The sequence below is a fragment of the Fragaria vesca genome, linkage group LG4 (assembly GCF_000184155.1).
Source record: "Fragaria vesca subsp. vesca linkage group LG4, FraVesHawaii_1.0, whole genome shotgun sequence".
NCBI lineage: Eukaryota > Viridiplantae > Streptophyta > Magnoliopsida > Rosales > Rosaceae > Fragaria > Fragaria vesca.
Window position 1 is genome coordinate 12,349,506 of NC_020494.1, and position 10,841 is coordinate 12,360,346.

General features: G+C 39.7%; 3 protein-coding genes across 4 annotated transcripts in view; 2 read left to right on the top strand and 1 right to left on the bottom strand.

Moving 5' to 3' along the window:
- The first annotated feature begins 384 nt into the window (after nucleotides 1-384).
- Nucleotides 385-1,102, top strand: LOC101306223 (40S ribosomal protein S16-like). Its single transcript, XM_004296863.1, has one exon. The coding sequence runs from the start codon at nucleotides 450-452 to the stop codon at nucleotides 885-887; it is 438 nt and encodes a 145-aa protein (XP_004296911.1). The 5' UTR covers nucleotides 385-449; the 3' UTR covers nucleotides 888-1,102.
- A 1,787-nt stretch (nucleotides 1,103-2,889) lies between these two features.
- On the top strand, nucleotides 2,890-5,760 carry LOC101306807 (RAN GTPase-activating protein 2-like). Of its 2 annotated transcripts, XM_004296866.1 has the most exons (2): nucleotides 2,890-2,966; nucleotides 3,806-5,760. In XM_004296866.1, the coding sequence occupies exon 2, from the start codon at nucleotides 3,817-3,819 to the stop codon at nucleotides 5,431-5,433; it is 1,617 nt and encodes a 538-aa protein (XP_004296914.1). In that variant the 5' UTR covers nucleotides 2,890-2,966; nucleotides 3,806-3,816; the 3' UTR covers nucleotides 5,434-5,760. The 2 variants fall into 2 exon arrangements, with proteins under 2 accessions (XP_004296914.1, XP_004296913.1); XM_004296865.1 differs by lacking the exon at nucleotides 2,890-2,966 and having other exon boundaries at nucleotides 3,597-5,760.
- A 378-nt stretch (nucleotides 5,761-6,138) lies between these two features.
- The window catches only part of LOC101306513 (transcription regulatory protein SNF2-like), an 8,170-nt gene continuing 3,467 nt past the window's right edge, over nucleotides 6,139-10,841 (bottom strand). The window contains exons 6-12 of the mRNA XM_004296864.1: nucleotides 10,398-10,754; nucleotides 9,318-9,577; nucleotides 8,981-9,196; nucleotides 8,425-8,632; nucleotides 8,192-8,345; nucleotides 7,473-8,078; nucleotides 6,139-7,063 (exon numbers count right to left, since the gene is read on the bottom strand). Coding sequence (XP_004296912.1) covers nucleotides 6,453-7,063; nucleotides 7,473-8,078; nucleotides 8,192-8,345; nucleotides 8,425-8,632; nucleotides 8,981-9,196; nucleotides 9,318-9,577; nucleotides 10,398-10,754 — 2,412 coding nt within the window. The 3' untranslated portion in view covers nucleotides 6,139-6,452. The remainder of the gene's footprint in view (nucleotides 7,064-7,472; nucleotides 8,079-8,191; nucleotides 8,346-8,424; nucleotides 8,633-8,980; nucleotides 9,197-9,317; nucleotides 9,578-10,397; nucleotides 10,755-10,841) is intronic.

A 10,841-nucleotide genomic window follows, 5' to 3' on the forward strand; every position in this document is an offset into this window, starting at 1 on the left:
AGAGAGAGAGAGAGAGAGAGACGAGTAGTAGTAGTAGTAGTAGTAGTAGTAGAGAGAGAGAGAGAGAGAGAGAGAGAGAGAAGAAAAAAAAACTAACCCCGTTAGTGAGAGAGTGAGAGTTAGTTTGAGATTTAAATTGGATGACCAGTCAAACAAGTAGTAGGTCATCATGAATCTAGTTGGACCAATCATAAGCAACCATGTGGTTAAGGTATCCATACTTTAAGGCACACAAGTATTTGCCAATATTCAAATCACACCAAAAACTTGGGCCAAAATTATGGGCGGACTGAAGAAAACAGTAACCCGATCCACAGTTAAGAGTCAAAACCCTAATCCCTCACCCTCTTATATTTCTCTCCTCGCTCTCTTTCCCTCGCCACCCACACTGCGCACACAAACACTCGGCGCCCCAAAACCCTAAGAGGCCAAGTCCCAGAGCAACAACCATGGCGGCTCCCCCAATCAAGTCGGTCCAGTGCTTCGGCCGCAAGAAGACCGCCGTAGCCGTCACCTACTGCAAGGAAGGCCGCGGCCTGATCAAGATCAACGGCTGCCCAATCGAGCTCGTCGAGCCGGAGATCCTCCGCTTCAAGGCCTACGAGCCCATCCTCCTCCTCGGCCGTCACCGCTTCGCCGGCGTCGACATGAGGATCCGCGTCAAGGGAGGAGGTCACACCTCTCAGATCTACGCCATCCGTCAGAGCATCGCCAAGGCCTTGGTCGCTTACTACCAGAAGTTTGTGGACGAGCAGAGCAAGAAGGAGATCAAGGACATTTTGGTCAGGTATGACCGTACTCTCCTCGTCGCTGATCCACGGCGCTGCGAGCCCAAGAAGTTTGGTGGTCGTGGTGCCCGAGCTAGGTTCCAGAAGTCTTACCGTTAGAGTCTGCTGCCTTTTTTTACTATATTCCGTTTATGTTATCGCATTTCGGTTTCTAATTCGGAGCTTTTAGGGAGCTTTGTTATGGATTATTATTGTTATTATGTTTTGTTATGTTTGGTGAACCTTGTTTCGGATATTTATGCTTAATTATATGTGATGTTACTTTTGAGAATTGTTCGGTGTTTGCTGGGCTTTGATTATTAGCTTGTTTATTCCGTTTGTTTGTGATTAGCAATTTGTGTGGTTTATCGCCGTGTGTTTAAGTGTTGAGGCGTCGGCTTGTTGGGTGATCCTTGTCTTGATTATTCATTTAGTGATCCATTTGAGCTCCCACTAGCTTGTTTCCGTTTGCTAGGATGAAAGTCATGAGAGATTTCTGATCTTCATTTTAAGACTTTTCTTGTTTTGGAACCAAAATGGGGAAATGATAACATTGCTTGTTTCCGATTGCTATTGATGGTTATGTTTTTTTTTTTAAGCTTAATTCGGATCATCATTTGTGTCTTGTTGTGGGAAATCAATTTCACACCTCTGCCTTAGTTTTAAACCCTGAGACAATAATGAGTTTGTTCTCCTATTTTACATTTTGTTGGATTGAGAGGGTGTTTCAAGTGGATCTCTATCTCATACCTATGCCCAAGTTTCAAACCCAACCCAGAGTCATTGGCTCGTACTTGTTCTCCTATTTTACACGACACTTGGATTGAGAGGGTGATATGAGTGGATGTCTATCTTTAGGTTGAGTTGGCTTTATATTTGGTCCATGAGCTATTGGAACATTGAATTCATATCAGGTGTTTTGAACATTTCATTTGCCAAATGTTCCTGTTTAGGGTTGCAACCCTCTTGTAGAATTCTTTCTGAGATGGTACGAAGATCAAATCCAGGTTGCCCATATTTGTTTAATTCACTTGTTCTGGGTCTGTTGGATGACAAAATTTTCTAGAGTTCTAAAAACTTTGGATTTTCTTGACCACAAGAGTTTGACAAAAACAAATTTAATTATGATTTGCTTGTGCATGTAACCTGATACATTGGAGGCCATGGCAGAGTTCTAATTGAGAATTGCTTGTTGAGATTGCATTTTGCCTTTGATTTCCTCACTGATGCTATTGAAGTATGAATATGTGGTGTGTTTAGCTGTGAGTTTGTTCACTGGCCCCTATTTGCCGGCCTACGCATCTCCCATTTCTTTCAACACAAAAACACATGCCCTATCTGAGTATCTGCCATTGCAGATCATCGTTTATCAGGTTACATCCTAAATTCGATGGTATGTGTAGATAGTGATACAATCAAGTAAGCAATCTTGACAGAGCAATCTAGTTTAAAAGTTGGCAATGAAACAATCATTTGAACTAAACTCTTGAGTGATGAACTTAGTGTGAACGAAATTGTGAACATGTCCTCAGTATGCTAAACTCTTCAGGGATACAAATTGACTACTGGTTAGAAGTGTTTCTGGTACAAAGTTTGGGCAACGAGCGGTGCCTGTTTCCAGTATGCTGCTATAGCCGACTGCAAATCGATTACCAATTATATCTGGGCTAGTCACAAGAAAATCCCAAACCAGAGATTACTTGGTGAAACTAAATTGGATGAACTATATGCTAACAAATCACTATCCTTCTACACATTTCGTTAGAGATCGTTAATTGAAGTTCACGTCTTTCATGTGGACATTCAATTCGAAGGAAGAAAAAATGTTTATAGTTTAACCTAATGATCAAAGAAACTCACCGCTCTTGGAGATGGAGATAAATTTTCTGGTTTTTTCTTTAAATAAAAAATTAAAAAGAAAAAGCTGTTCAAAATATATATGGGTAAAATGGTAAATGTAACTAGGGTTGAATACACTATCCAAGTATCCATTATGATAGTCGCCGTACATGGCGGTATGGCGTACCCCGTACGGTTGGAGATGCCCTAAAGTGTGTATTCGCTTGCCCCAATAAATCTCCAACAGACCTAAACGCAGCACTCACTCCCGTCTTCGCTTTGAGTTTTCCCTCCACCATTCTATTCCTTCCTCCTCTGCTTCTTCCTTCTTCTCTCTAACATTTTGCAGCGAAACCAAAGGTACCCACTTCTCCTTTCTCTCTCTACTTTTCTCCAATTCTAGGGTTTCCCCGTTTCACGTTCCCTAATTGCTTTCGTTCTACTTTTCTTGTTTTACTTTCTGGGTTTATATGCATTTGGGTTCTGCTCTTCTTTGAGATTTTGATTCGAAGTTTGAAGTCTTGTGGTGGTTAGAAATGTATGATTGTGTAGATCCCATTTTTAGATGCATTGGATTTGTTGTGGTTGGTTTATTTGAGAGACTTGTGTAATGAACACTAAATGAGAATCCCGATTAGGAACTATGGATTTGTAACAGTTTCTGACTGTAGAGTAAAGCAGTGGATCTGAACATTGTTAGGGAGAAATGGTTGTTCTTCAGTGGCGTTTAAGCACAGTCGAACTTTGATGATGTGTGGAAGTTACTTGTGCTGTACTGGAAGTGTGAAATATCACCTCAAGGAAAATAAAAATAGTGGGTATATGCCAATGTATTCGCTTTATAGTAGTTAATGAGATGGTCTTTTTTAGTTCTAGTCTTGTATGCGGATGAGTTTCTGCTCACAATAAGAGGAAAAAGAAATTTGACGTTGTGTTTCTTTTCGACTTCCAATTGCTTTTTGTAGATTTTGAAATTGGTCGTTTAGTGTCATCCTGCATGTTAGCAATATGTTTCTCTGTTGTTAAGAATCATGTTGTGATGAATGATAATGTTTCTGATAATATGGCTGAAAGATTTGCCTACAAAATGCACCATAATTATTATTTCTTTTTGAAATTTGATTGTATCCTTGTTATAACTAGTGTTCCAAAATTTAAAAAAAAAAAAAAAAAGTTGCCTCATTGGCCTCCATTTGTAGGGTTTGTTGTGATGGACACCACATCTCTGGATGCAAAACGCCGGCCATTTTCACTCAAAATGTGGCCTCCAAGCCAAAATACGAGGAGAGTGCTTGTGGAGCGGATGACAAACAATCTCAGCACTAAATCCATTTTGACTGAAAAGTATGGCACTCTGAGTAAGGAGGAGGCTGAGGAAAATGCAAAACAGATTGAGGATGTGGCTTTTGTCGCTGCAGACCAGAAGTATGAAAAGGAACCAGATGGCGATGGAAGTTCTGCAGTGCACTGTTATGCTCGGGAATGTAGTAAGATGCTGTTGGAAGTTCTCAAAAAGGGATCTAGTAGCAAGGAGAGCAAAGTCGTATCTGACTCTACACCTAAACAAACTTTGTTTGATATATCTAAAGGCACACGGGCTTTTATTGAAGCTGAGGAAGCTGAGAAACTCTTAAGCCCTTTGAAGGAACCGGCGAATGCCTACACTAAAATATGCTTCAGCAATAGAAGCTTTGGTTTAGGAGCAGCCCGTGTCGCTGAGCCCATTTTGATTTCCCTCAAGAATCAGTTGAAAGAAGTTGACTTATCAGATTTTATAGCAGGTAGACCTGAGGCTGAAGCTCTTGAAGTCATCAATATATTTGCAGCTGCCTTGGAAGGTAGTGAATTGAGATTTCTGGATCTCTCAAACAATGCCTTGGGCGAGAAAGGTGTTAGGGCGTTTGGAGCACTCCTGAAATCACAAAGTTGCTTGGAGGAACTCTATTTGATGAATGATGGCATTTCAGAAGAAGCTGCTCAAGCAGTTCACAAGTTGATTCCTTCTACGGATAAGCTTAAAATCCTTCATTTTCATAATAACATGACAGGAAATGAGGGGGCATTTGCTATTTCTAAGATTGTGAAGCATTCTTCCCTTCTGGAGGATTTCCGTTGTTCCTCCACGAGGGTAGGCTCTGAGGGAGGAGTTGCCTTATGTGAGGCACTGGGGACTTGTACCCACTTAAAGAAGCTGGACTTGCGGGACAACATGTTTGGCGTAGAAGGTGGAATTGCATTGAGTAGAGCTCTTTCCAAGCATGAACATTTGAAAGAGATTTACCTCAGTTACCTGAACCTTGAAGATGAGGGTGTAGTTGCACTAGCCAATGTTCTTAAGGAATCAGCTCCTTCTCTTGAAGTCTTGGACATAGCTGGCAATGACATTACAGCTAAAGCTGCTCCTGCTCTGGCAGCATGTATAGGAGCAAAGACACTTCTCACTCAGCTGAATTTGGGTGAGAATGAACTCAAGGATGAAGGTACTATTCAGATCAGCCAGGTGTTAGAGGGTCTTTCCCAGTTGAAAGAAGTTGACTTGAACACCAACTCAATAAGAAGAGCTGGAGCTCGAGTGTTGGCACAGGCTGTGGTTCAGAAACCTGATTTTAAGTTGTTGAATATCAATGGAAATTTCATATCTGATGATGGCATAGATGAGGTGAAGGCTTTATTCAAGAAATCTCCTCACATGCTTGGCTCTTTGGATGAGAATGACCCTGAAGGAGAGGACGATGCTGAAGATGACGAAGAATCTGGAGATGATGAAGGTAATGAGGACGTGTTAGAATCAAAGCTGAAGAATCTTGAAGTTGACCAAGATGAATAGGGGTGGTCTATGTCCTAGGTGTTTTTCTAGTATTTTCCTTTTTCCAATTAGGTTCCGGAGCATTAGTACCCTCATGAACGTCTATGACTGGAAGGTATAGTTGCAGCTTTTATGAACTATTCCCTTAAATCACTCGGCTACTTTGTAGAGCAGTATGAATGCAGTCACGTGTTAAGTAGAAGCAGGGTTGTCTGTTTGTTTTGTTTTGTTTGGTTTAGGAGTTATGTGAACTCATTTGCTATTCTTGTAATAGATGTACTAGATGAAATCTGAAGTTGCTATTCGAGGTTATTCTTCATTTCTGAGTGGTGAGTTTATGGATTCAACTATTCTGGTCCCTTTTGAATCCTGACTTGATAACTCTGAACTGAATGGCTACTTTGGATCATTAAGTGCTAGAACTGACAGAGCAAGGTTCAAAGAGGTCATGGAGTTTTACACTTGCAAATGCAACTAGCATGTATTTGAATTTACCGCAAGTTCGATTTGACGATCTCAGTCTACTCTCTTATAACTTAAAAACAAGCCGTATGAAAAACTGTTTTGAACTCGGTAGTAAAGACTAAAGATTATTCTAACAAGTCAATAACTCAGATTCTAAGGTCATGGCAAAGCTTCAAGTAATGTTCACCACACTGCTAGTCTTATGTGGTCGACTTTCTACAGCTACTGCAAGACCAAATCGATACAACAAAATACAATTTTCTATTCGTACAAATATTTCCTATTAAGACCAGAAAAATGTATTTCCTATGAATCGATACCCTACCATAAATGAGAAAGAGTTCTTTTGATAGTTTTGAATAAATTCATGTCGGCTGATTTGCCCCAGATCAGACCAGTGAGAATCCAAAGAACCATAATGCAGAGGTTATGTCGGCACTAGGCAGGACACTTGTTTTCAAGGTCATGAAATGTTAGCTGAAAGTTGTTTTCACTGCTCTAAACCCATGTACAATGTCAGCAGCCACAGCGATTCTCAGGTATTTGACGCGTCAACTTAATCAATCTCGTCCAATTTATCTTCCATTGGAACTTCGGCCTTTACTGTCGAAGGATGAATTTGATCTCTTCTTTCTAGTTATCTGGAAAACTCCTGCATGACTTTCGTGTTTCACTATATTTGGCCCTTCAGACTTGTGTTTCTTTGAAGGTGGGCTCAAATCATATGTATCTTCACTTACACTGACCACCGGCACATTTTCATTCAACGGTACAACACTGCTCTTAGATGGAAAAGGATTTCTTCTCTTTCCTTTGCCAGAAAACATTGATACATCTTCCCCGCTTTCTACAGCTTTCATAAACTGTAAATCACTAAGGCCATCAGCATAAGAACGTACCTCCTTCCTTGGTCGTTTTCCTGAGACGTTGCTATAATCAAATCCTTTGGAAGCTGTAACCTTATCAGGTGCTGAATATGCCCACTCGGGAACCTCATGCTCTTCCATAAGGCGAGATCTGTAATTCTCCTTTTGCCTTCTCTCTGCATCCATTTTCTCAAACATCCGGAACTCATCATCCGATCTGGCAGCAAGGCGGTTGATTTCTCTCTCGCTTGGCACATCAGCCCCAAGTGAACTTGTACCCTTACGCATGATTTCCTCCAACATATCTCTTCTGTCCTGGGCTGCAACAAGAAACATGTCTTTAGATAGGATACAGCCCTGTCATGAGAAAAGTTAACGTATTTATCCTAACATGCAAGGCATCCCTTCCATTGAACCTACGATGCAACACTGATATTTTACTGTGGGTGAAAAAAGAAATGCTTTGACCTTATGTAGCACCCTTCTAATTTGCTTGTATTATCTATTGTTTACATAATTTGGATCAGTGGGGCAATGTATTAGCAACTACATTTATGATTTAAGCAAAAATGTACATATGGTAGACCATGTGCAGGCACACTAATTCTCCCAGGTTTAACATCAATGAGTCAATGCTGTTGCCCTGAAGCAATGAATAAACATCCATTTCTTTCCTACTTGAAGGAATGGCACCGTAAACAACATTTTGCATGGAGTTCAAGTACAAACCTGTGGAAGTTGTATTAAACAGTCCGGCTTGGATGACCTTGGCATCTATGCCCATCTTCTGTTTAGCACGCTCCAAAATTACTTCTTCAATGGATCCAACACTAACCAACACAAATACCCTCACTTCTTTCTTTTGACCTATACGATGGGCTCGATCCTCTGCCTGTTGGTCCATCTGAGGATTCCAATCACTATCAAAAATTATAACTGTATCTGCGGATTGCAAGTTCAAACCAAGACCTCCAGCACGAGTGCTCAAGAGAAACATGAAGTAAGGAGAGTCTGGGGCATTGAATCTCTTTAGCAGAGTTCCTCTTTCCTCAGTTTTTGTTGAACCATCCAATCGAAGATACTGGAAATGGTGAAGCTGCAGATAAACTTCAAGAATGTCCATCAGGCGAGTCATTTGTGAAAAAAGCAAGACTCTGTGCCCTGCTTTTTGGAGCTTTGGGAGAAGACGATCAAGTAGTTCAAATTTTCCTGATGCTCTTACGATCTCCTCCTGACGCCAGATGTTATAATCTCCCACGACAAAAAGGTACGGGTGGTTGCAACACTTTCTGAGTTGCATGGTTAGGTTCTGCAAGCTCTTTGATTTCCCCGAACCTAAAATCAAATTTTATCAGTAAATTTTAAGAAAACTCTGAAAGCCTTTGTATTTTCAACTTCAATTTTGTATATCAAACAATTTATAAGATTATGGCAAGATTGATACAAACCATTATCTAGCCCGACCCTGCCCACATCTGTAACTTGTCGATAATATACTTTCTGCCATGATGACATGTCACATTTCAGTATAACTTGGGATTTTCCAGGAAGGAATTTTTCAACCTCATCTTTTTTCCTCCTTAATATGAATGGCCTTATAACCTAAAACATGAAGAAAACTTCTGATCAGAACAAAAGTCTAGAACAGATAAGATTCACATAAACTAGGACTAATACCCACATGATGTAGACGTCGGATGATCAATAGCTGTTCTTCCTCAGTAAGAGCCATATCACCCCGATCCGCAAAAGGTGCATTAAACCATTCCTCAAAATTCTGAACTGAATTGAAAATGTGTGGGAGAAGAAAATTTAGTAGGGACCATAACTCCTGCAAGCTATTCTGTATTGGTGTGCCAGTCAATAGAAGTCTACGTCTCATGTCATAGCTGCATACGAGACACAATTAAACATCCAATTAAAGAAGCATTTTAAAAAATATTATTGAATATATGTATTCAATATACCCTAAACCCTAAATTTGTTTAACACACCAAGATAACTGATCATAACAGTTTTTGCAACATAAAATAATTTATATCATGATATGTTCCAATAAGAAAAGGCAATGATAACTTGCAGTTAATATCAATGCAAACATGAACTCTACATTCAATACAAGAAGTCCTTGTGAAACAAGAACCACATAAATAGATTCTAGATATTCAGTAAAAACTGAACTTTGACAAGATAAAGCATCAATAAGTATCGGGCCTCTATTTTCAGTGGCAACATACCCTGCAAGCGTGATAGCGAGAGCACACTCAGAATTCTTCAAACGATGCCCTTCATCAACGATCAGGTAAGCCCAGCTAATCTTCTTCAAAAATTGTTTATCCCTCATGATAAGGTCATAATGTGTGATCAACACATTAAATTTTCCTTCCCCTGATAATTCTTCCTTCATTGCCTTTCTTTCCTCTTGGCGCCCGTCATAAAGAACTGCCTTAATACTGGTGAAGACAATAATACATAAATGCAAGAACTTTACAGATAAACTGTCCATATTGATTGCATATACACATATAAAAAAGTTTTATTCATGACTTGAAAATAAAGATGCTTGACACGTACCTAGGAGCCCATGTTGCAAATTCAGTAACCCAATTTGGTAATACAGCCTTTGGAGCCACTATCAAGTGGGGCCCAGTGACACCCTTGTTTTCAATGAGATACGCAATCAATGAAATGGTTTGTATAGTTTTACCCAATCCCATCTCATCAGCCAATATACCGTTCAGATTGTTATTGAACAAGGAGAGCATCCATTGAAGACCCTCTAACTGGTAGGGCCTTAACTCTCCACCTTCAAGCATAGAAGGTTGCTCAGTTACCTGTTGAGATCCAATAATTAGTAAGATCTCTATTCCAAAGCACCAAGAAATTTTAACACTATAACTGATTAGCTCTAAAACTTCTACATAAAATGTAGAATTTTGTGAAATAAAGATCACATGTAAAATTGGGCAACATGACCACCACCAAAATGCTCCAGCCAGATTTTTCTTGGCTATTTATACTGATTTAGGTCGTAAGCATATGCTCATATACCTAAAAGAATTTAGTCAGCCAGAAAATCTATTCAAGTCCAGACTGGCAAACTTGAGACCACAAAGGCAAAACCCGGAAAAAAAAATTCAAAAAAAGCAACTTTATAAAATAAAAAAAAAAGTAGAAGGAAAAATAGACACACTGCACAGTTAACATTATGCATTGTGCTCATTTGATTAACATGAGCACTCTCTGTCATCAGTTTGATGAAAGATTGTGGTCTAAATCTATGTAAAGCAGCATTTCAAGGTATCAAGGTGCAATATAATCCAAAAAGTAATCAATATACAAATATATACATATACATATACTGGATGCATTTCACACAATTCGGCACCTTAATGATTATCAAATTGGATGAAACTTGGCGGAAGCAATCTATACATTAGGTTCTAAAACTGAATGGCGGAGATGTGGATACGTGACTGAAAAGTGAGCCAAAAAAGAAACTTCACACTTTAATTTCAGAGCGAAGCTTTGCTCTGGATAGGAACTGTGTGTGTGTGTGTGTGTTTATTTATATAGATATCACATATGTTCAACTGGAAAACAGTGGGCATTTGTAAGGAAAAAACAAAAGCAGAAAATATTGCTCTCTCTTACCTGTTCCTGGATAGAATGGATGGCTGAGTTATACTGCCGCTGACCTTTAAGCAAGTCACTACTATCATCATTGCGATCAGATTCAGTGATGTCCAAATCCTCGTCCACCTCAGTCAACTCACCTTCTGAGTCTTTTAAGGCTTCAATGCCCTCTGTCTGTTTAGCATCTTTCTGACGTTGGACCGCAGCTCCCAAATTGACAAGGAGTTTATTTGTTTCTTCAAGGAGTAATGTCAATCTCTCATTCTTGCTCTCCTTTACCATTCTCATGTATGCTTCCTGGTCATCCGACTTCAAGGCTTGGAACCTCAATTTCTCAGCTCGCGTAGCACGTTGTTTTTGCTTTGCATGCCACCCCTGTAAAAAAAAAATTAAATAAAAAAAAGGATACATATGAGGGATTCTATCACCAGAAGATGTAATAACAATAATCTAAACTTTACA